The sequence below is a fragment of the Protopterus annectens genome, chromosome 9.part0 (genome assembly GCF_019279795.1).
Source record: "Protopterus annectens isolate FY-2018-M chromosome 9.part0, PAN1.0, whole genome shotgun sequence".
In the NCBI taxonomy this organism is placed as follows: Eukaryota; Metazoa; Chordata; order Ceratodontiformes; family Protopteridae; genus Protopterus; species Protopterus annectens.
The window spans coordinates 782687795-782714313 of NC_056743.1; the positions used below are offsets into that span (position 1 = coordinate 782687795).

At 41.6% G+C, this 26519-nt stretch overlaps 1 protein-coding gene across 1 annotated transcript in view; it reads left to right on the forward strand.

Moving 5' to 3' along the window:
- The window catches only part of LOC122810910, a 220134-nt gene that overhangs the window by 62615 nt on the left and 131000 nt on the right, over positions 1 to 26519 (forward strand). The window contains exons 2-4 of the mRNA XM_044082452.1: positions 4534 to 4692; positions 25617 to 25755; positions 25904 to 26028. Of these exons, the coding sequence (XP_043938387.1) occupies positions 4534 to 4692; positions 25617 to 25755; positions 25904 to 26028 (423 nt within the window). The remainder of the gene's footprint in view (positions 1 to 4533; positions 4693 to 25616; positions 25756 to 25903; positions 26029 to 26519) is intronic.

The following is a 26519-nucleotide window of genomic DNA, read 5'->3' on the forward strand; positions in this document are numbered from 1 at the left end:
TACATCGGATACTGACCTCGATGACGCAGAAGGGTCCCCCAAATCATCTTCGGATGATATCTCCTTCTCAGATATCTTGGAGATTCTGAGACAGAGAGGTGACTGGCAAGCCAAAACCCCTTCAGCTGAGGAGTCAGTCTTCCTCAAGGCCTTTGGGGCCCAGCCTTCCGCCTCCTGGGTGTCTCCGCCCTTCGATGAACTCCTTGATTTGGTTTCTCGAAGGGTGTGGGAACACCCTGATTCTGTGGAACCGGTGCCTGCGAGGCCCAATAAATTTTTGTCAGCCCCCCCTCAGAAGGAATTTCTCACAAAGGGTGTGCCTGTAGATGCTTTGGTGGTGGCTTCTGCCACACAGCAGGACGTGGCAGAGGCTTTGACGTCTATTCATCCTCCTAATAAGGATTCTAGGAGTATGGATAGGTACGGGAAGCGTACCCTGTCCTCAGCGGCCTTTACCTTACGGTCGCTGAACTATTTATGTCATTTTACGAGGCTCCAAAGGGATCTTCTCAAAGAGCTAAATTACTCTATTGTTGGTAATCTACCTGAGGCGCTGGCCCCGACTGTTGGCGCACAGATGACTACCCTTTTTTCTATCGTTAACTCGTCCATGAGGCTCATTTCGTATGCGGCCGAAGGGGCGAGTAGAGCAGCAGGAACAGGCGTTGCCCTCAGGAGGCAAGCCTGGTTACGCTTGTGTTCGTTCACGGAGGCCTTCAAGTCTTCCTTCGCCGACGCCCCCTTCGATGGATCATCTTTGTTTGGACCCAAGGTGAAGGACACACTAACTCGGTGCGAGCAGGAGGGCAAGACTTTGACTGCCGTTGGGGCCCGTTTTTCCGCTCCTTCCAGGCCTTATCCCAAGGCTGGGAGAGGAGGGAAAATGTGGTTTAAAAAATCCCAAAAGTCTTTCTCTACTCCACCAAGTGATTCCCCCTCCAGAGGCAGGGGGGGGGGGATTTTGGAAGACGCCGCCCCAGAGGTGGCAGAGGCCCCCGTAACTCTGGAGACCGCGATTCCTTTCGTGGTTCTTCATACAACCAGCATTCCTGAGTTGTTGCCCGACTGTGCAACTCCGGAGCCAGTCGGGGGTCGCTTTGCGGCGCACCCACAAGCTTGGGAATCCATAACAAGCGATCGGTGGGTGCTTCGCATCATTACCGGAGGATATATCATACCCTTCAACAAACCCCCCCTTTCTTTAAGGGAAATCCCGGACGTACCACCCAGTCAGCGGGATCAGGCAGCATTAGAGGTTTCAAAGCTGCTAGAAAAAAGAGCCATCCAGCCTGTCCCCATCGACCAGATCGGATCAGGAACTTACTCAAAGTTATTTTTGGTACCAAAAAAGACAGGGGACTTCAGGCCCATTTTGGACCTCAGTTCATTGAATCGTTTCGTAAAGAAGTCCAAATTCTGAATGGTCACTCTTCAATCTATTCTTCCGTTGCTGGAAAAAAATGCATGGATGTGCTCCATAGATCTCCAGGACGCTTACTATCACATTCCCATAGCTCAAGAGTCCAGGAGACATTTACGCTTCCGCCTCGGAGCCAGTCATTTTCAATTCCGAGCACTGCCCTTTGGTCTCACCACAGCCCCCAGGGTGTTCACCAAATGTCTGGCAGTGGTAACTGCTCACCTGAGAAGTCTGGGATTCCAGGTGTTTCCTTATCTAGATGACTGGCTCCTTACTGCCACCTCTGAGCATCTACTACTCCAAGCGCTCAGAGCCACGTTCACCTTGGGCCGTTTCTTGGGGATCATGTTCAATTTGCAAAAATCTGTACTACAGCCATCTCAGCGTATTACTTTCATAGGCGCAGACTTAGACACAAAAAGAATGCGCGCCTATTTACCGGCAGCAAGAATTCAGGTCTTACAAGATCAAGTCAAATCCTGTCTCCCCCTACAAAGAGCCCCGGCCCATCGGATCCTACAACTGTTGGGCTCGATGGCGTCGACCATACTTTTAGTTCCCTTGGCCAGACTTCACATGCGAATTTTACAATGGCTACTGTCGGTTCAATGGTCCTATCAGGAACTTCCCTTGAACCACTTAATCATAATCACGGAAAGTTGCCGTCGAGATCTTCATTGGTGGCTTCTCCAATCAAATCTCGACCAGGGGCGACCCTTTATACCTCAACGTCCCATTGCCACTGTGACTACGGACGCCTCCCAGGTAGGGTGGGGGGGTCATTACCTGGACAGGTCGGTCCAAGGCACATGGCAGATCCAGGAAACGCATTTGCATATCAATGTCCTGGAGATGAGAGTGGTACTATTGGTACTCCAAGCTCTCCATCACGCTCTCCCACAGGGCCCGATTACTATCCTATCCGACAACATGTCGGTGGTGTGGTACATAAACAAGCAAGGTGGAACCAGGTCTTACCCACTATGCAGAGAAGCCATGAGACTTTGGCACTGCGGTAGCTACCAACCGCTTTCTAATGGCAACGCACATCCCGGGGAAGTCCAATGTGATTGCGGACAGATTAAGCAGGACCATTCTTTTACCCCACGAGTGGTCCCTCAAACAGAGTATAGCTGCGAAAATCTTCGACAGATGGGGTCTTCCTTGCTGCGACCTATTTGCCAGCCCTCACAATGCGAAATGCAGAGAGTTCTTCACACTGTTTCCTTCTCAGGGACAGATTCCCAGGGACGCTCTGACTCACATTTGGCCCCCCGGTCTTCTCTACGCCTTCCTCCGTTCCCCCTCCTACCGAGGGTGATACAGAAGGCCATTTACTTGGAGAGCGAGATGATTTTGATTGCCCCGCACTGGCCTCGTCAAGTTTGGTTTTCCTTCCTACAGAGGCATGCGATAGAAGGTCCATGGTTTCTGGATCCGGTGCCAGACCTGTTGACTCACCAGTCAGGACGGCGTCATCCGTCTCTCAGGTCCTTGAAGTTGGCAGCATGGTTACTCCACTTCCATCCTTAGTCCGAGACAATGCTCTTTCGCCGGACGTGGTCCACATACTGTCTTCTTCTCATAAACCTTCCACCATCAAGCTTTATTCCAGTAAATGGAAAAGGTTTGCCTTCTGGGCTCAAGAACGGGGTATAGATCCTCTCACTGCACCAGTATCGGAGGTTCTGAATTTTCTGGCCTCCCTTTTTCAGTCGGGCTCTTCAGTTTCTACCATTAAGGTTCAATTAGCAGCGATCTCTAATTTTCATGCTTCTTTTGAACCTTCATTGATGTCTCACAAACTTTGTAAGGCTTTCCTTAAAGGGGCTTGGCTCCTTAGGCCTCCTTTATCTCAGCCTGTTTCCCCTTGGGATTTGAATATGGTTCTTGCTGCCCTAACTGCCCATCCTTTCGAACCAGCTGCTACTTGTGATTTAAAATTTCTGTCTTGGAAAACGGCCTTTTTAGTAGCCATAACATCTGCTAGGCGAGTTTCAGAACTTCAAGCTCTTTGTTCTGATCCTCCCTATTTGATTTTTCACAAGCATAGAGTTTCATTGAAATTGAACCCTGCATTTATACCAAAGGTGGCCTCCTCTTTCTGTATGCAACAAACTATAGAACTCCCTGTCTTTTTCCCAGAATTCTCCAATAACGCAGAATATACTTTGCATCAATTGGACGTACATAGACAACTACGTTTTTATTTGAATAGAACCGCTCAAAGGCGGAAATCATATCAGTTGTTTGTTTCTTTTGCAGCGAACAAATTGGGTCAACCAGTAACAAAAGCCTCCATATCTAAATGGATTAAAGATTGTATCATTTTTATTTATTCACAGGCTAATAAAGACCTTCCCTTTCCAGTCAAGGCTCATTCTACCAGGGCAATGGCTACTTCCGTAGCCTTTCACTCCAAGTTATCAATAGATGATATTTGTGCTGCGGCAACCTGGACTTCTCCGCACACTTTTATTTCTCATTACAAATTGGATGTGGTTTCTCGAGGCAGAGCTTCCTTTGGTTCCACAGTTCTCAGGAGTGTGTTCCAATGAGCCACCCGGGATGTAGGTGCTAGGGACGCTGTCCCATCTGTCATGAATGTAGGCGAGATAGGATCCCATTACATCTTTTAGTTATGTACTTACCATAACTTCGGATGTATGGGATCCATCTCGCCTACATTCATAAGTACCCACCCTCCTTCCCCCTTCCATTTGGATTTAGAGGAGCTGTAGTCACTTTTTTCTTGGCGTTCTTTCTTGAAGAACTTTAGTTGGTTATAGTGACTAATAGTGTTTTCTGTGTTTACATGGGTGTATGAAAGCGAACAAACAAGATCTGGGGAAGCAGGTGTAGTGCATCCTGGGATAGGGAGTAGCCCAGCCAATGAGAGACTTTGTGCTAGTGTATAAGTTGCCGAGTCGGAGCCGATGGATCGGCTCCGAACCCATCTGTCATGAATGTAGGTGAGATGGATCCCATACATCCGAAGTTATGGTAAGTACATAACTAAAAGTTATTATTAACTAGATGGATTTGTTCTAGAAAATATTAATATGCTGCAATGTAACATAGCAGAACCAAGCTAGCTTCACTTTTTTCTCCAGGGGTAGGCAAACCATTTCAGCTTTCAGCCAGATACAGGATGACTTAGAAGAAGTCAAAACTCTGAGACACCTAGTTGAAAATATATGGAAGAAGTTGTCTGATACAAAATTGGAAGAGCAAGAGGAGAAAACAGACCACAAACATACCAAATGTGGAAGGTAGGAATGCTATTTTATTTTCTGGGTAGTTTCCGGCCACCTTTCACTATAAAGAACCTTTCTTAAGATGGATCCTGAGAATATGGGCACTTGTTTCACCATGCTGTATCTTCTGGCTATTTTTTTTAGTCTATGTAGAGCCTTACAGAACAGACATAGAGAGAGGTAAGAAGTTTTGCTGATTTGACAAGGTAAATTTTGGAACCTCTGTTTTCCACAGAGGATCTATATATGCCCCCATCTACATACATTTATATTTGTGTCTTATTGTAATACACAAATGGCTCACACAGCTATATATCTAATTTCAAACTGTGTAATTTATACCCAATAACTTCTAAGCTGTCTGCTATAAATGTTAATAATTTCTGATTAAATTTGGTGGATCTTAACTATTTTCTTCTCAAAGTGTCTAATATATATACGGGCAGCAGACAGATGTAGAATGTAGCTGCTTGAATAATTTGCACCATACAGCCTTTCAATTATAAAGCATACCAAAATGAAAACAATTAATTTGTATTTCTATTTTGTAAGCCATAACTACTAACATTTCTAAACAATCATAAAAACTGATCACTGTGTATTTTTTACACTCTGCCGAAGACGGCAACTTTCATATTTCAAAAGAGCATTACTTTGAGTGAACTCACAGCATTATATTGTCCTGTTTTATTAACTTTTTTCAAAAGAGTAAATGTAAAAAAACATCATTTTAGAATCATAGGAGTGAAAATACTTTTAAAAAGAAAGCAAACTGGAAGTTTGCAGTAGAATTTAAACAACACAATGAGAACCATAGAATATGGGCAGGTTATAAAATGTCATCTGTAAAGTATAAGTCACATTGTAAAATGCAACAATGTGAAAGCAGGTCTACAAATATCCAGTAATTTATATAATTTGAATACATTGTTGTTCATAGGTTCACAGGCTCATAGGATGTTACTTGGCTATTGACCCGAGGGTCTTACAAGCCTAGACATTAAATCCCATTATAATACTAGATGAGAGATATCATCTGTGTTCAAGGTTTTTCTAGCAAGGACTACCCATGTCCAGGTGAAAAGCCAGGCCAAACCCCAGCAGAAATTTACAGTTTCCCAGTGATCCAGGTTGCGCTTAAACAGGGTCATGGAGGTGCTCTGCTTGATATGGATTGGAAGCCTATTCCAGAGTGACAACCTCTGAGAGATGTATCTGTCTCTCCAGCGGGCCCTGTTTATGTCACAGGCTAGACTGAGGTCCCTGGAATGGGTGACTCTAGTCCCATTTGACTTACAGATGTGCAGCATTTCCATTAGATGTGGGTCACAGCCATGTAAACCAGACTTAAGTCACTTCTAAGTAGTCTATACGTGACTGAGTACAGTGACAGTGACTTCAGTATGTCCGTATAAGATGTGCTGTAGACCTGGAATTTTCTTAGTTAGAAATCTCTGAGGTCTCTCAAGTTGCTGCAGGTGTCTGGTATGGTACATACCAAAGAGAGCATTATATTAAATAATAGGCCTGATGAGGGACAAGTACAGGAGGGTTATAACCTCTTTTGCTCGCCACAGTAGACACATGGTGGTCAAAGTTGAGGTCACAGTCAACTTGTGTTCCCAGATCTCTCACTACTGAATTGGTACTTAGGATATTATTGTTTATTTTATAATCAGCAGGGACATCGTTTGTACTAAAGGGAATGATAATGCATTTTTAGCATTTAGTTTAAGACCCTGACTTTGGCATCAATCATTGATCTGTGTAAGCCCCTTTTGAAGTACGCTGACATTGCTAAGGGATTTAATGATATTTAATGATAGCACCTAATTTGTAGTCATTCACAAACTTGGTTAGCCATAGCCCCATGGCTTTGGCCTGGACTTCTAAGAAGTACATGCCAAACAAGAGGGGGCCCAGCACTAACCCTAGTGGGACCCCACTGGTGACAGGTATGCTGGTAGAGGTAAAGTCTTCTACTTTGACTGCGTGGTGCTGATCTGTGAGCCAGTTTGCAACCGACATGACAACACAGTGGTTGTTATTCAACTGGGTTAGTTTGTCAATGATGCCCGAATGAGGGATAGTGTCAAAGGCCTTGACCAAGTCAAGATAGGCTTTGTGAACTGCTTTGCCCTCGTCTACGGCTCTGGTCACATTCTTGAAGAAGTCCACCAGGTTTAGCAGGCATGATCTGCTCTTGACAAAACCAAACTGGGATGGATCCAGGGTTTGGAGTTCACCTATATCCTTATTTATGAGGTCCGTGATGATTTGTTCCATTGCCTTGCGGATGAGGCTGGTTAAACTTATGGGTCTATAGTTACCCAGGTCTGTTGCTGAGCCTCACTTGTGGAGGGGTATAACAGTTGCTGTTTTGCATTCAGTGGGGACAAAGCCAGTACTCAGGTGTGGTTGAGTAGACAGCCTAATGGATTAGCTAGCTTTTGTTTTAGAACATTAAGAATGCAACCCAGAATGCATGTGGTTCCATGGAGGCTGTGTTCTTAGTCTTGGAGACAGCATTGATGACTTGCTCTTTGGAGATGCAAGGGGGGGATGATGAAGACATGGTTTGTGGTATGCTTGAGGGGATAAGGGCCTGAAATTTTTGTGAAATCTGTCTGCTATCAGGTTTGCGGTTTCCACAGGGTCAGTGTGTGTGATGCTATCCACAAATAGTTCAGCACACATTTGAGTCCTACTTTTAGATTGCGAATGTAGCTGAAGAAAGCATTATGGCTATCCTTGGCCATGACTGTTAAATTTTTCTCATAGTTCCTTTTTGAAGATTTTATGAGTTGTCTTAGTTGCTTGTTTAGGCTGAGGAGGGTGCTCTTCCAATTCCGGGATCTCATTTTTGTATTTTTAGCAGCAGCTTCTTTCACTTATTGTATATTTTATTAATGCCAGATGTCTACCAGGATGGTATGCTTTTTTCTTGAGAATCTTGCTTTAATCCTATCTGGCACAGCTGTGTCTAATCATTTGTGTAGATGTTTATACAGGCCATCAGTGTATACCTTAGTATAGCCATCAATGCCATCTATGGAATTTGGAGCTTGGAAGTCAATTATACCTTCCCTTAGGAGGATATACTTAGCTTTGGTAAAGGTTTTTAGTCTGACATCTCCTTTGGGGAGTTTTGGTGCTATTGCTACTTTAAAAATGACTGATTGATGGTCAGATTTAACTAGTGCGGGCCCTACACTTAAGGAGATGCATCAGTCACTCATATTGGTGAGGAAAGATATAGAATATGGGAGGCCCTTGTGGGGTGGTGCACTATTTGTTCCAGGGCATTTGAGTTAACAAAAGTCTAAGAACTTTTGTGCAAGTGAGTTTGGGCTCATATACGTTTCCCAATTAATGGAAGGATAGTTGAAGTCAACCATGACTAGGGTGTTAGGTTGTAACTTAATTGTCCCAAGTAGGTCTAAATAAGCTGTGTGGGCATCTTGGTTCATGGAAGGGGACCTGTAACTGATGATGACCTGAAGGGGGAGGTCTTAGGTACAGTAATTCAGACTTGGAGTAGCTCCATAGAGTTTTCTTGTCTAACCAGTCTAGAGGTGTAATTGTCTTTAATAAAGATAGATACTTCACATCCTTTGGATCTCACACCTTCAATTTGCAGTCTGAAAGTGTGGAAGGCATTGTAGCCTTCCAGGGAGAGGAGTGCAGTTTCTGATTTAAATTCCTTGCATTTAGCAGCATGACCCTTAGTTTCATTGTGTTTGATATTTTCATGTCAGGAAATTTGTTGTCGCACCTTGCCTAAAAAGGCATTATGGGGGAGGCAAGTCCCTTAGGCAGCAACCAAAAGCCTAGAGGTGTCAGGTGAAGACCATCTCTGGAAAAGCAGCGTGGTCTATCCACCATGTCATCCCAGACTGACAGGAACTGAATCCCCTTAGAATGATACCAGAGACTAAGTCAGTAATTGAAGTCAATCATTTTCTGTTTATATTGTGGTATCATCCTAGGTGATGGTAGAATACTGTTCAAAGCTAGGGACATACCACCTGGGACACATATCCAGAGAACTCAATCATGTCTGTCTTCCTACAGTCCAGAGAGGTACATCTCTCAAGTCATTCACACCAACGTGCACTACGACAAAGTCATAACAATACTTGCTGTTGACAGACTTGAGTGTGTGTGTGATCTGGTGAATCCTTGCACCAGACAGGCAGCTGACCATAACCTTCTCCATGTTCAACCTGGTGAGTGGGCTGTCTGTATGTATCATTATAGTCACCTATAACTAAAATATTTGGAATAGTTGTGCATTACCTTAAGGACTTATTTGGTGAAATACGGGTGCTAGTGTTTTTATGTGTTGTGTTAGGTGAAGTATGTTTGTGTTTTGGAGGACTCTGGTGTTTAGGTAGTTTTCTGGAGAGTACCTCTGTATATGAAGGTTTATGGGTTGGGTGCATATTATGAATTGGAGTTGTGGTGTATGAGCTGACAGCCTGTTTAGTGTTGCTGTTCTGGTGTTCTGGGCATGAGAGAGCAGTGATTCCAGATTCTTAGTGTAGGAGCATCTCTTGCAAATTGTACTTGAGTGATTTAGGAGTAAGGGGTTGTCGGTTTTATACTGCCTCAAAAAAAAACATGTCCTCCAGGCTAGCAGAAGAAACAGAGGGAAACTGATAGTCCATAATGCAAGGTTTGAACCTGGTATCTCAGCAGATAAGAAGAAAAAGATGGTGGTATCAGGCCGGGAGCTATTTTAGGGTGACTAACCTATAGGGTGTATAGTAGGAGGTCTATAAAAGTGGGACTCTATAGGGTCTGATGTTCATATGTACGAGGTAAAATCTCTACTGGGTGGTTCACTGAACAGCTCAGAGTTATTCAAGAATTGTTCTGCTAAACAGCAGATGCTTCTAAGGGAAAATACTTCTATTGGTGCTTTTGTGTCTATAACCACGGAACGTTACCCCATCTGCATGGTGGTGCACTATGCCCAAGCAAGAACAAAGCAGATAATACAAAGAAACCATTGAAAAAGTTCAAACTGAGCCCTGCACCAGTGAGAACGCTGAACCAGTAAGCTTCATTTAGATAGTCCTACTATACACTCCTGCCACAAGGGTACAGGGGTGCTTCTCCAAAAAAGTATGTCCTGATTTTTAATGCTTAATATACAAACAGAACTGAATTCACCCGGTCTGAATCCAGTCTATACTACAGCTAACAGAAGTGCAAAGGGACAACAGAAAAAAAACAGGATACTTTTTTTTTTTTTTTATTAAACAAGCAACAGTGTAAAAAACAGTACATTTTTTTCTTGAATTAATAATAGCAACAGAATAAAACAGCAGAAATTGATCTTTTCTTAAATTAAGTAAAAGCAGCAGTTGGTATTAAATACAGTCAACAAATACAGCAGTAAAATACAGTGCAAAACAGTAGCAAACAGTGCATTTTTTTAAACTGCTGAAATACAGTAACAGTATATAAGAAGAGTGCAAAGAAAAAAATACTTGGAGCCCTTTTGTGGGTTTTCCAACTCAGAAAGACCAGGTAAACACCTACAGCCACTAGATGAATAATCCCAGTCCTCCAAATGTAAAAGCACAGTTAAAGAGTGTCCAGAGTGAAGTGCTACCACAACCATTATAAAGTTGAAGGGAAACATACTAATTACACAGCAAAAATGACTGTCAGCCTTTTGGCACACAAAAAAGCATCTGTTGATCTGCACTGCAATGAACCAGGATCAAGAGCAAGCTCAGATGGCAAGTAAGTCAGGTGTGGAGGGAGGGACTGAGCAGCAGAGTATCTTCTGTCTGTTCCAGGTAGGAAAGTATGGAATTAGCTGTTGATCCCTTATCCCCTCTAGTGACAGAGGGACTAGCAGGGTACGTGGGGTAAACATAAGAAGCTCACCAGTTGGAGCTGCCTGATTTTTGATGTCGCTGCACCCATATTTGCAAACAGGAGAAAAAATAGATATTGAAAAAATATTACCTGTGAAGGGATAGACCACTGGTAATTACAGAGACCCCAGCTCTCTTTTTAAGAGACCAGGAAGAACCCTAGCTCTGCATTCTTAACAGCGAGGGGTCCAGGTGCATGATAGGACTGAGAGATCCTGCTGTGGACTGTGACAGATAATTAGATTTTACTTTCTACAACTGATGAAAAATAAGGGGTCACACCCATCCAAAAAAAATGGGAAAAGATAATAATTATGAAAAAAAAAATCACAGGTACTTCAATTTGAGACTTAGGTCAGTCTGTTAATTGTACTAAATCTACCTCTTTTATTTCCCCACATGTAGTCAGACTGTTGTGTTAAAAATATGTGCATATTACAGTTGCATGACAAAAATATAGGTTACAGTAGAAGTTGTGCAAGCCTTGGCTAATATGGCCTACTTGACTATAATAAAGTCCACTCCACCAAACACCACATTACTGACCCTTTACTATGAAATGCAGTAGCCTGGGGAAATAGCAGTATTATTATCAGTACTTTGAAGTAGCTCCAGGTGTCTCTGTGTATGCAAGGCACATGCACTCATGCTCGTGTATGCATGTAACGGTATGTGTCTGTCTATCTGTCTGTTCAGCTTTACTTTTGTGACATTGTAAATTTGTTTTGCTGATATGGGGAAAGGAAGTCTGGGCTATTAAGCATATATCTGTCTTCTTCTTCTTCTTTCGACTGCTCCCATTAGGGGTCACCAAAGCGGATCATCTATTTCCATTTCTTCCTGTCCACTGCATCTTGCTCTGTCACACCAATCACCTGCATGTCCTCTCTCACCACATCCATAAACATTAATTTAGGCATTCCTCTTTTCCTGTTACCTGGTAGCTTCATCCTTAGCATCTTTTTCCCAATATGCTCTGCATCCCTCCTTAGCACATGCCCAAACCAACGTAATCTTGCCTCTCTGGCTTTGTCTCAAACCTTCCAAACTCGGCTGACCCTCTAATATACTTATTCCTAATCCTGTCTATCCTTGTCACACCCAGTGCAAATCTTAACATCTTCAACTCTGCCACGTCAAGCTCTGACTCCTGCCTTTTTGTCAATGCCACTGTCTCCAATCCATATAACATAGCTGGTCTCACTACCCTCTTGTAGACCTTCCCTTTCACTCTTACTGGTACTCGTCTGTCACAAATCACTCCTGACACTCTTCTCCACCCACTCTAGCCTGCCTGTACTCTCTTCTTCACTTCTCTTCCACACTCACCATTACTCTGAAATGTTGATCCCAAGTACTTAAACTCATCCACCTTTGCCACCTCTACTCCCTGCATCCTCACCATTCCTCTATCCTCCCTCTCATTCACACACATATATTCTGTCTTAGTCCTGCAGACCTTCATTCCTCTTCTCTCTAGAGCATATCTCCACCTCTCCAGGGTCTCCTCCACCTGTTCCCTACTCTCACTACAGATCACAATGTCATCTGCAAACATCATAGTCCATGGGGACTCCTGTCTGATCTCATCTGTCAACCTGTCTATCACCATTGCAAATAAGAAAGGGCTCAGAGCTGATCCTTGATGTAATCCCACCTCCACCTTAAACGCATCCGTCACTCCCACTGCAGACCTCACCGCTGTCACACTACCCTCATACATATCCTGTACCACTCTTACATACTTCTCTTACACTCCCAACTTCCTCATACAATACCACACCTCATCTCTAGGCACCCTGTCATATGCTTTCTCTAAGTCCACAAAGACACAATGTTACTCCTTCTGACCTTCTCTGTACTTCTCCATCAACACTCTCAAAGCAAAGATCGAATCTGTAATGGTCTTTCCTGACATGAAACCATACTGCTGATCACTAATCCTCACCTCCCTTCTTAACCTAGCTTCCACTACTCTTTCCCATAACTTCATGCTGTGACTGATCACTTTAATCCCTCCATAGTTACTACAGCTCTGCACATCACCCTTATTCTTAAAAATCTGTACCAAAACACTTTTTCTCCATTCCTCAGGCATCCTCTCACTCTACAAGATTTCATTAAAGAATCTAGTTAAAAACTCCACTGCCATTTTACCTAAACACCTCCATGCTTCCACAGGTATGTCATCTGGACCAACAGCCTTTCCATTCTTCATCCTCTTCATAGCTATCCTTACTTCCTCCTTGCTAATCCACTACACTTCATGATTCACTATCCACACATCATCCAACTTTCTCTCCCTCTCATTCTCTTCATTCATCAGCTGCTCAAAGTACTCTTTCCATCTGCTCAACACACTCTACTCACTTGTGAGTACGTTTCCCTCATTATCCTTTATCACCTTTACCTGCTGCACATCTTTCCTAGCTCGGTCCTTCTGTCTAGCCAATCGGTACAGGTTCTTTTCTCCCTCCTTAGTGTCCAAACTTTCATACAACTCTTCATATGCCTTATCCTTAGCCTTTGCCACCTCTCTCTTTGCCATGCACCTCATCTCCTTATACTCCTGTCTACTTTCTTCATCTCTCTGACAGTCCCACTTCTTCTTCACCAACCTCTTTCTCTGTATACTCTCCTGTACTTCCTCATTCCACCACCAGGTCTCCTTGTCCTCCTTCCTCTTCCCAGATGTCACACCAAGCACCTTTCTAGCCATCCCCCTTACTAGCTCTGCTGTAGTTACCCAGCTATTCGGTAACTCTTCACTGCCACCCAGTGCCTGTCTTAACTCTTCCCTGAACTCCACCTCACAGTTACCCTTTTTCAATTTCCACCATTTGATCCTTGGTGCTGACTTCACACTCCTCCTCCTCTTCTTGATCACCAATGTCATCCTACAAACCACCATCCTATGCTGCCTAACTACACTTTCCCCTGCCGCCACTTTACAGTCTCCAATCTCCTTCAGGCTGACCTTTCTACATAAGATATAATCTACCTGTGTGCATCTTCCTCCACTCTTGTATGTCACCCTATGCTCCTCCCTCTTGTTAAAATATGTATTCACCACAGCCATGTCCATCCTTTTCGCAAAATCCACTACCATCTGACCTTCTGCATTCCTTTGCTTAACACCATACCTACACATCACTTCCGCATCCCCTCTGTTCCCTTCACAAACATGCCCATTGAAATCTGCTCCAATCACCACTCTCTCACCCTTGGATACAGTCATCACCACTTCATCCAACTCACTCCAAAATTTTTCTTTCTCATCCATCACACACCCAACTTGTGGAGCTTATGCACTAACAAAATTCATCATTACACCATCAATTTCCAGCTTCATAAACATCACTCTATCTGACACTCTTTTCACCTCCAAAACACTCTTAGCAAACTGTTCCTTCAGGATAACCCCTACACCATTTCTCCTTCCATCCACACCATGATAAAACAATTTGAACTCACCTCCAATGCGTCTAGCCTTGCTCCCCTTCCATCTGGTCTCTTGCACACACACTATGTCAACCTTCCTTCTGTCCATCATATCAGCTAGCTGTCTCCCTATACCAGTCATACTGCCAACATTCAAAGTTCGGACCCTTACTACCACAGTCCTAGCCTTTACCTGCCTTCGGGCATGCCTTCCCCCTCTTCTCCTCCTTTGGCTAATAGTAGCCCAATTTCCACCAGCACCCGATTGGCCAGCAGTACTGGTGGCTATCATTGTTAACCCGGGCCTCAACCGATCCAGTATGTATATCTGTACTGTTGTCCGCATGTATGATTTGGCAAAATTTTACGCCAGGTTTCCTTTCTGATGCAACCCTCCTCATTTATCCAGGCTTGGGACCGGCACAAAGAAATGCATTGGCTTTTGCATCCCCAGTGGCTGGGTTATTAAGCATATATCGGTATTATGTTTTATTTATGTATTCACATAAGCATTTACATGTCAACTCTCTTAGAAATGCAATGACAGTACCATAAAACATGTTTCCTTGATAAACACAATCATTCATACAGAAAAACACAGTTTTTCTTTGTAAAAGTCAATTTAGCAGAAGGTTTTCCCCTACAGGAGACTTACCTGCCCAGCATTGAATGATTACTAGCTGACCAATTATTCCATGTGGTCTGCCAAAGGAATGCTCTTCTGCAGCAAAAAAAGCTTTGAAGTATTTTGTGCTCCAACTCTCTTTTTTTTTGTGGTGCTCTCCTTGACTTCCTGACAGGTGAAGCATGTGGTGGGTGCCCCTTAAGCTTTGAAAGGTGGTTGGTAATGAGGGGTAGGACACATACAGTTTAGGCTATTGTAACAGTGATTAATAAGAACATCTGCTGTTATAGTAAGTTTACATACACAGCTGTACTGTCTGGGATAGCAGAAAGAGTTTTTCCCTTGAACTCAGATGTACTGTTAATTTCCCAACAGTGGAATCTGAGATGGACTAATGTGACTGATCTGTGCTGTATCCCATAAAATACACATTTTTCATATGACATCAAATTGGAATTACCAAACAAGTCCTCCTGCATGAAAGGCAATTGGACGGCTCCACAAAGCAAGGTACATCCAAAAAGACAATGAGCCAGCAAACTGGAATTAACATTATTATAGTGAATGATATTTCTGTCAACAGTACCAGAAAATTTCTTGTTAACGGACTATTATGTGACACTGCCTATAGGAACAGATTATTTGCGACTAGTTTATCCTAAATTTCTCAGGACCCAGAAATGGAGTGATCACTCTGACACTATCCACTAACTGTTATGGAGACAACCTAAATGAGATAGTCACACTTGTAAAAGGACCTTTTCCTAAAAAACAGTGCAGCTGGCAGGAATAAGCACTTCAAAAACCCTCTAGAGGCAGTCATTGAGCCAAATAACAGCAATGTAAATGAATTGTTGTATCACCACTTTGAACTTGAAAAATTCACTGACAGGATGATAAAAAAGTATAGATACCAAAATGAACCTTTCAGATCCAAAGCTGTCATTCAGGTTTCCATTATGAGAAGGAGAAGTGACCTGACTGAAGAATTCCATTCTGGACTTTCAAAATTATCATCAGTAGGAAGATATCCAGAATAGACCTCCAATTCCTTTTGTTTCTCTTTGGAACAAAGAAGAACTCTGAGGAGAATCCAATTAAAACTGGGAATGATGTACCCTGTCTGTAACCCCTAGGCTAACATATTAAGTCTTTACCTTGGTTATCTATATCTTGGACAGATTTGGAACTGATTGAGAAGAGTCTTTGAAGGAATTATCTTCTACATTCTGCTTCAAACCACACCCCACTGAAAAAGCATTTTATAAGTTAGCACTTGCCTCCTGAAACTGACTCCCTGATAATGTCCTAAATGCAAAGGAATGAAAATGATACCACTCCCAGTTGAAAACATACCTTATGGATGAATACGAATATGTTTCAATGACCCAAGTTAAATTCTTTCATCTTTCTTAATTCTAATGTTACAGTTCTCTGCAATATTCATCTTATGTAGCTGTTTCAACCCCGTTGGTGTCTGTTCACTAGTGTAAATGGTATATAACAAAGTTTGTAATATGTTACAAATGTACTTTACATAATTGCTACTCATTTACATTGTAAACCTTATGTGCATATATCTCTGTAGCTATATCTATCTGTCTATATATATAGTTTTATTATCAGATGTGCAATTAGAAGAATTTTGCATCCAAAAATAACACAACCAGAAGGTAACAAGATGAGAATGAGGAACGCATCATAAGCTAACAATGTCAAACATCAAATCTCCTGACCTGTGCAGACACAGGAACATGTGCTAACATGGGTCCAGAAGTGGGGCAGGTCTAGGTGTTTGTTCAATGTCATTCTCATCTTCCAGCCTTCCGGTCACATTATTTTTGGATTCAAAATTCTTCTGATAGCACATCTGATAGTAAACCTGTATATCACACTGTGACGAAAGGAGGTACTTCCAGCACAGCTAGCTGGAATTCTGTAAATAATTATATGTCATTTGTTAATATCAAACTAATTTATATAAGATGCTTGTGTTACAAATGTATTAGAACTGTATGTCATGTTTATATCAAATTGCTCTGTACAGATGTTTGTGTTGAAAAGATATTTGTAAAGTGCTGTGTTTAAAATGTGTCCACAGTGTCCACTACTGGAAGAGAAAAGAAATGTGCATGCACTATTGTAACTGTTTAAATGTATATGTTAACAGAGGAAACCAGAGGGTTACCCTCAGCCCAGCAAACTTTATAAAAATATTTGAAATAAATTTACTTTATAGGCTATCTGACAGTTTTCAATGCAGCTAGAGATGCAAAGTTTGTACTAGGAAGATTTCTGTATTGTCTCTGGGGTGAACTAATTGCTACTTTGGAAACATGAAGTAATGCAATTGTTTTATGACTTCTAGCATCTGCCGAAGATCTGAGCAAATGCCCTTGTATGAGTATTTTTACAGGTAGATGCTAAATACTGCCAGCTTCAGCAATGGGGGGTTGCATGAAAACTAGAAGTCAGATGACCAGAAATGATGTCATTCTGCAAGCTATTCCAGCAATAGCATTTTGGATATTATTTTGGGAAAAGTCTCTTAGTGAGACAGAGCATTCTGCAGTCCATCTTGGACCTGACAACAACAAGAACCATTCACCACATCTGCTTTGCTCTAATTAATTAAGTTGCTAGGGTATAGTAACTCTCTTACATACAGTCAGGAATATAGCAAAGCTTAGTTTAGATTTTGTTTTTCTTTATTTGTGTGAGCCTGTACTGCAGTGTTATTTTAAATATTTTTTATGGTTTTGAACTCTGATGTCACTGTGAATATATATTTAGTACTGTCTTGTTCTTTTATTATTATTAAATATATTTAAACCTTTCATTATGGCTGATCTGTATAGAGATATTTAAGTTTTGACAGTACTTACATATTTATTTGGTGACACTGTGTGGGCCACTCCTAATAGCCTTGCTCTTGGTCAAACGGCCATTTGTGTTAATATTAATATTACACAGTAAGATTGGACACCCTTTTTTAAGGGCCTTAAGGTAGTTGGCAGGAGTGACTGGTGGCAGTGAAAACTACCTTATAGTCTGGACAGAAGGGGGCATACCTAGTAAACCTGTACCAGCCTTTCCCAGGGGTGTGTGTGTGTGTGTGTGTGTGTGTGTGTGTGTGTGTAAATCAAACCTCAAAGAGTGTGTGTGTCAGCTACGTGGGCAGGGACACAAAGCACTGGTTGGACAGAGAGGGTACTGGAGGTCTTGGCTTGGCCACTCAGCTGAGATCTCAACTCTATAGCTATGCCAGTGGGGAGTCTTACTGGGGATCTGGAGAAAGAAAAAAAAAAACAGACCCAGACTGACTGTGGTTTCTGTGTGTTCTTAAGGGAAATTGCACTTGATGCAGGGAACTGCATCTGGAAATACTGTGTGTGTACCTGTTATCCTCTCAATGAACGTCCCCCACTGTTGCCAGTGGTGAGGATTGAGGCTCCCCGATTACTGGTTGACAGTGGTTGTCATCACACAGACAAACACCTGTATCTTGAATGTTAAATGCCATTCTGCATTTCTGGCCCAAGTTGTGGCTGAAAACGGTCCCAGGACAAGCCCTCATACCTGCTTAAAAAAATGAATTAATTAAATAAATAAATAAATAAAATCATTAATCTGAGGAGATTATGTGACAGAAGTATTGGTAATGAGATATCCTGTTCCCTTTAAAAAGGCTGTATTAAATGTTAAGAATGGATTCCGGAAATGGAGAAACCTGCACAGACACTACTGTTAAAGAAATGATAGGTATGGATATAAAAGGCAGATAAATGTAGGTAATTACTGCTGTCAAAGAGGCAGATGAACTAACTGCTAGTGTATTTTATAAAAGTAGTGAGCAAAAGATTGGTAGGTAAACAGTATGCAGAATATATTCTATATTTATGGCTGTATGCTGCCTATGGATACAAACATTTCTAACAAAGGATTTTGTCATTTAAGGCTACCCTCAGATTCTCTGTCTTTATGTGATACAGATAATCCTAACAAAGGTTCTTAGCCACTGAGACACAAGCCTCCATTTTCTGTATCCCCTATAGATAGAAGTATTCCCTAACAAAGGATATTCATCACATGGATCACTGCTGCAGTATCCCTAGCTATATGATTTATATCCTAAGGATATAACAGCCAGCCAGCTTCTAAAGCTAAGGGGGACCTTCCAGATGCACAAACTATTAGCCAGCTTAAGCTGAGCTGAATAAATATAAAAATTTGGCCACCAAGTCCTTTACAGCTTTCCTGCTGACAAAGAAAGTGCTCATCTGCAGGCTTTCAAAAACTGACTATCAACTAATGCTGTTCCATTGTTGGGCAGGTAAGTCCCTTTGGGGAGAAAACTTCCACTTACCTTTTATGAGAGCAATTGTTCTTTTTCTGTAAAATAATAGTTTTAAAGCTTAGAAAATGTTTTTTTGATGACTCTCATGTGACTTGTAATTACTTTTCAACAGGAGCATCACTTTTTACTTTTGTGGTAAAAAAAAAGTTATTAAAACTTATTTTAGTCTATTTGAACTGAGGTAAAATTTGTGTTATTTACTTTTGGGAGGTGGGGCAAGTGTTTAAATTGTTTTCTTTTTTTGTACTCTATTTTTATGGGGAAAATGTTACTTTTTTAATAATTAATTGTTTTACTTACAAGTACCAGCCTTCTCCAGGAATCAGCTTAACCATGGAACAACCTACCACTTCCAGCTACAAAAAGTAGAAAATTAGCAAACAGTCTTTACCATCACAGTAGCTGCTAAAGTGTAGCAACTGTAGATGGGTGACTTTACTGTGGACATAACTGGTTCCTGGCACCATTCATCTTTTGCCCTGGCTCCAGTTGGTGTAGACCCTATAGCCACCATGGACTACAGGTTGGATACATCCTTGGCACCTGTTGGAGTGCTCTTGGTGGGTAAGGAAGAGACACTCTTTGTCAGTCCTGGGAGAAGGGACATAGAGAGCCACTCTGCCTAGTCAGGAAGCTATGCCAATCACTAGGGAAAACTTTTCCTAGCAAAAGTAGGCCTAGTTTTTTTTTTTTCTGGAAATTCCTATCAAAAAGAAACAAAACCTTAGACTTGTATCTTCTCCTATCTCAATTACTCTGGACAGGAGTGATTTATTAGGCTTAGCTCAAGGTTTATTTCAGAATCTTGACCACAGCTCTCAAGTGAATCATAATAAATCTCGACAGAATCAGGAACAAATCTAGAGATAATCAGGGACACTTTTTAAATCATTAGAACTATTAACTTAAGAGTGACAGGATAAGAGGATGTGAAGTAATATAGCTTTTGTAATGTAAAAGAAGTCTATCAGTCTAATAATTGTCATAGGTTGGTACTAGGCTATCAGCCCTATGGCCTATACAAGCCTAGCCATAACAATTCCCTGGCTATTTCTTCCCACACTATTTACTTCCCTGGACCCCTGTCTAGCAGGGCGACTGACGTGATCCCCGGGGTGAATTTCCTTTCTCCCATCCAATCGTCAAGGTTCCTTTTGAAGAGGGTCAAAGAGGCACTCTGCTTGACAAGTATGAGCAATCTATTCCGGAGTCTTGGGAGTTTCTGGGTCAGGAACCTATCCCTCCAGCATGTTTTGTTTATTGTGATGACAAGGTTTAGATCCCTGGAGCGTGTGGCTCTGAGGGATTGAGATTTCTTTAAGTGTAGCATGTCCAACAGCTCTGGGTTTGACATGGCCTTGTATGTTAAGCAGATATTGTCTCTGAGTAGACGATATGCGACAGAGTATAGCTGGAGTTTTTTAAGGCGGTCAGCGTAGGGCATCTGCCTTAGGCCTGTGTTTCTTTTAGTGAGGTATTTCTGCAGCCTTTCCAGTTGTTACAGATGTCTTGAGAGGTACATACCAAACGGGGCGTTGTATTCTATAATGGGTTTAATGAGGGATGAGTACAGTGGGACAATGACCTCCTTTTTTCTGGATGAAAAGCCCTTAGTGATGAGGTGTGCCACATAGAAGGATTTCCTAACTATTGTGGCGATGTGGTTATCAAAGGTGAGACCACTGTCCACCTGTGTCCCTAAGTCTCTTATCACACTTTCTGTGTTTAGTGTACTGTCACCTATATGGTAATTCACGGATACATGTTTTTTCCCAAAGGGGATAACTATACATTTGTTGGCATTGAGCTTGAGCCCAAAATGTAAATGTTAAATGTAATTGACCATTTTTTTCCAAAACTCACCAGTTTTAGGAGGAGTAAAGAGTGACAGAGCTAAAATTTGTGTCAAAATCAGGGATGTATGCACTTGACCCTTCTTGTTTGGCTGTTTCTTGTAAAAGAAAAATAAATTCTTCACTTTCTGAACAGCTTCAAGAAATTGAACCTCAGAATGATTCTTAAGGAACAGATTACATTTTGTGTCCACAGTCTTCTGATTCAGATTCTGTGGAAAGTAAGGCTTCGGCCGGCCCTTTGAAGGACTCTCTTTTTCTTTCTCTTAAACTACTTCCAGAATAAATTACTTGTTTCAGTGACAAAATATTCATGTTTCTCATTCCCTGATTTGTTACAACTGCAATTTGCATAATCTGCTCCTATTCCTCCTGTTCTGTCTGCTTTGGAGGATGTTTTTATCAGCCTATAATTCACTTAACAGCTAGCCCGCTGCCATCAGGAAAGCAGACTGATTCTATAAACTTCCTCAGTCTTAAGTTTTTAGGTTCATGGGTAAGTACTAGGTTAGCTGTCTTTTTTGGTGATTTTAAGCCTAGTCAATTTCCCTTAAAGGTGAGAATCAAACCCTATACATTTTGTCTGTGAGGTGAACACCTTAAACCATTATGACAACCACCATACCCCTAATTTCAGATCAGACCCAACAGCTACTGGTTGATAAGAACTCAGTATACATTGCTGCTGCTATATATTTGGTTAATAGTAACCCATCTCCTGACAAGCGTGGAGGAAGCATTTAATAGATTTTGGGAAAAAAAAGGTATATTCTTCTGCAGCACTTGTTTTTAGCTTTCTTAGCTGTCAAGCTCATAGGCTAATGTTTATGCCTCTTTTAAGAATATGAGAAATGTTTTGGCATCTGTTTTCTCTTTTGAGAAGAATTCTGCTTTCTGTAATTTAGTTGCTTCTGTGACTCAAGTACATATCCTCTTTTTGGAATATGCTTATGATTTTGAAGATGCTAATTTCAAAGTTCTTGCCACAGAAATTTTGTAAGTAGATTTGCTCACTTGTATTCTCAAAACCTTCCATAAGATGTCAAAAATGAAGTTTTGAATTTTCCCTTGGATAGAGAATTCATTTTGGATTATCTGCAGCAGAGGTCTTGCAAAGTGTGATGAGAGAGGTAGGCTGATTCATGGGATCTGTTAGTTTTTCACCCTTCCTTTTCCATGCTGACCAAGGGATTTAATGCTCCCCTACTCTCTTCTTTTAAAGGTAAAATAAAAAGTCTCAGAAATCCCCCACACCACTTACTAGACTTAATTCTTCTCTTCTCTTCTTTTCTCCCCTGTCATGGAGTATATGCTCTCACAGGGGGCTTTAGAAACTCTCCCTCTTTCTCAGGGAGAATGTTTTTATTCAAAATGCTTCTGATATCAAATTCTAAATGTTATCCCTTCTCATTCTGTTTCCCCTTTTCTTCTTTTTGACTTTTCCGCTAATCTTGGATTTAAAAGATGTTCAGATGTTAAAAAAAAAGATTAAAAAAAGTTTAAAGGATTTCAGATGTTTCTAAAGGTTTTCTGTGTCTGGATCATTTTATGAGTTTCTCTGCCTTTCTCTTTGGTTGGTCCACTCATATATGGGTGTCTAGCTCCTGTGATAACCTACTACAGACAGTAGAGAAGTGTACCTAGGGTGGGGCAAACAGAGTAGCTTTCCTGGGCACAGTGTGTTAGTACATAGAAGTCTAGAACCTTGCCAGCTATAATCTATGACTACACAAAGCTATAGAATCCTGCCAGCTATAATCTATGACTACACAAAGCTATAGAATCCTGCCAGCTATAATCTATGACTACACAATACTCCAGTACCCTACCAGCTATAATCTATGACTGCATAATACTCTAGTTCCCTGCCAGCTATAACGTGTGACTACATAGAACTCTAGTACCCTGACAGCTATAATCTATGACTACACAAAGCTATAGAATGCTGCCAGCTATAATCTATGACTACATGACCACTATTATGAAATGTTTTGAGCAGCTGATCAAAAAGCTTTTATAATCATGCCTACCTCTTGATTTTGACCCTCTGAAGTTTGCATACAGAGCCAACAAATCCATGGCTGATGTCATATCAGCAGCACTACACATCTCTCTTGAACATTTAGAAGGCAAAGGCAACTATGTGAGGATGCTGTTCATAGACTTCAGATCTGCATTTAATACAGTGGTACCAATGCAGCTGATAGAAAAACTGGCATATTTAGGAATCAGTAAACATCTCTGTAACTGGATAATGGACTTCCTGATTGAGAGATCACTGAGTGTGAGTTTGGGTAAGAATGCATCAAAGTGCACCATGATTAATACAGGGGTTCCACAGGGATGTGTTCTCTGCCCACTGTTATTCACCATCCTGACCCACGACTGCTATGCTAAGCACATGCCCAACCATACCATCAAGTTTGCTGATGACACCACAATAGTGGGGCTCATCACAAAGGAGGATGAAAGGGCGTACAAAGAGGAGGTGGCATCTTTGATCAGTTGGTGCGAGGGGAACAACCTTGACCTGAATGCAAACAAGACCAAAGAGATTATCATCAGCTTCAGGAAAAGGAGAACAAACCATCTAGCATTCATGATCAATGGTGAGAGTGGGCAGAGGATTAAGAGTACGAAATTCCTGAGTGTACACAAAGTATCAGAAGATACAGGATCAGGAAACACCAGCCAGCTAGTCAAGAAAATGCACCAATGCTTCCAATATTTGAGAAGGCTGAAGAAAGCAAGGCTTCATCCTCAAATCCTCTCTATCATCTATAGAGGTGCAATAGAGAGCATACTCACCTGCAACTTCACTGTGTGGTTTGGAAGCTGCACAGTTACAGAAAGGAAGGCACTACAAAGAGTGGTGAGGGTCGCAGAGAAGGTAATGGATTCCAGTCTTCCATTGATACAACAAGTCTGTTCTGCAAGAAGCATCCAAAGGGCCACCAAAATAATACAGTACATGACTTATCCTGAGCATGGACTGTTTAAGCATCTGGCATCGGACAGAAGATATTGCAGCATCCACTGCAGGACTACAAGATTCAAAAACAATTTCTACCCTACAGTGATTAGACTTCTGAACTCAGGCACTAGTCCCAGGGGTCTGGACACATAATAAGTCAGTTTTTATTTGTGCAATATATACTTATATATATATATATTACAAGTAAGTGCAATATGTATTTATTATATCCATAGTCAGTATTATTTAACCCACTCAAGTGCAATATTAGACAAATAACTTGGGCATTGTTCAATCTGTAGTGTGTTTTGTATTACTTTAAATGGGGTCGTTAATTTAACTTAGGGGAGGGTATTCTTTTTGTTTTTGAGGGCGGCCGCGGTGGTGCAGTGGTTAGCATTGCTGCCTCACAGCAAGAGGTTCTCTGGTTCGATCCTCGGCTGGGGTGCCTTCTGTGCGGAGTCTGCATGTCCTTCCTGTGGTCACGTGGGTTTCCTCCGGGTGCTCCGGTTTCCTCCCACATCCCAAAGACATACTGTAGGTGGATTGGACACACTAAATTGGCCCTAGGTGTGAGTGTGTGTGTGTGTGTGTGTGTGTGTGTGTGTGTGTGTGTGTGTGTGTGTGTGTGTGTGTGTATGTGTGTGGGTGTGTGTGTGTGTGTGCCTTCTGTGGAAGGTTGGGCACTGGGCTGGCAACTCGACACCGTAAAACTCCACTGCCAATCATGAGCGGACAGGTGATCCTTTGTGGCGACCCCTAACTGGGAAAAGCCGAAAGAAGAAGAAGATTCTTTTTGTTTTTGAGTGTTGGTAAATGTCTTTGCTCTTCTTATGTGTATTGGGAGTAGTATTGTATTTTAGTTTTGTTTATTCCTCTACTTGTATGTGTTGTTTTACTTTCCCTTATAATCTCAAGAATTGAGCTGATGCATGAAATTTCATTTAGGCTACACACGTGTAGTTCTAAATGACAATAAAGTTTAGTTTGACATAACACTCTAGTAAAATGCCACCTATAATGTATGGCTACACAGAACTCTAGTACCCTGCCAGCTATAATCTATGTCTGCATAATACTCTAGTACCCTGCCAGCTATAATGTGTGACTACATAGAACCCTAGTACCCAGACAGCTATAACGTGTGACTACATAGAACTCTAGTACCCTGACAGCTATAATGTGTGACTACGTAGAACTCTAGTACCATGACAGCTATAGCATGTGACTACATAGAATTCTAGTACCCTGACAGCTATAATATATGACTACATGATCTTCTAGTACCCTGCCTGCCACCTATGATCTATCAATCCATCCATCCATCCACAACCCCTATTTCCCATTTTTGTACATGAGGTTGGGGTGTCACTTCAGCAGTAACAATTATTCAGAGCCAAGGTTTATATGGTTGGGTGGCTAGCTAGCTATAATCTATGACTACATAAAACACTAGCGGCCAGCCCCTACTAGCTGTAATCTGTGACTACACAAATCTATATTTGCCTGCCAGCTATAAACTATGACTACAAGCCACTCTAGTAGCCTGCCAGCTATAATTTATGATTACATAATGCAGATATAGTCACAGGCACTAAGTTCTACTAGTTGCAGTGTTCCATTCTACAGGAGGGCGGCCACTTGATAAACACATGCTAGACTGCTGTGTAGAATTCCCTACACAGAAAGCACATTACTGCTGGTAAATTATTTGTTATTATAGCCCTGAACTTTGACTCATGGCAGGACAGATAAACTGTAGTATCCTGTGACTTTTCTATTTTTTCTGTTTTAGTTATGGTGGACACATGAATGCAGAAACAGTAAAGCTACTAGTGGAACAAGCCACTTCTCCACTGATAAAAGAGGCAAAATGCGATCCCCATCAGCAGATGCCTTGTGCCAGCTGTAGAAGATATGAAGACAAAGTCTCGGTATGGTGAAAAGAATAATACAAAATAGAAAATATTTTGGATCATTACTGCATTGCTTGTTTCTGCATAAAGCACATTACTGATGTTACACTTTGTTCTTTGTTTACTTATTTTGTTCTTTTACCTCTTCTTCTTGCTTTCTGTAAAGGATCTGGAGAAGCAGCTAAGTGAGATGTATAAACATTACAATACTCTGAGCTGTGGTATTCGTCTCGTGAAGGATGAGGTGTTACGAATAAATCATCAGCTCTTTAACAGGAGGTTCAGGGCAGCGTAAGTATGAACTAACACTTTTAAGTCTTGTCTTTAATTGCTATCACTGCAAATTCAATACAGAAACCACATGAAAAGTGCATTTTCAAGGACAGGCCTGCTTAAGGCCAAGGCAAGATGTCTGTTTACAGCTTATTGAGCCAGATTTAAGATCAAAACCTGGAACCTAGATGGACAACTAGAAGGACAGATAGCCATCAAGACAGTTGTCCTCAGCTGATATAGGAGGGCAAAGGATGCTTGGGGAAAGATAATTTTCTATGGAAACATTAGAAACAGCCTGCATAACAGATGCTCGGCTAAGTGTAATGGGCCTCTTAGGCAACCAATTGTAAACAATCAGAAATCTACATGAGCCCCAGTGGACCTTTAAAGAACACTTTTTTTTCCCTCATTTGCCTTGAATAATGACCACTATAGTCCTTCTCTGCATTTTCTCTCATCACAAGATACATAGGAAGTTATTGCAAAAAGATAGAACGCTGGCATAT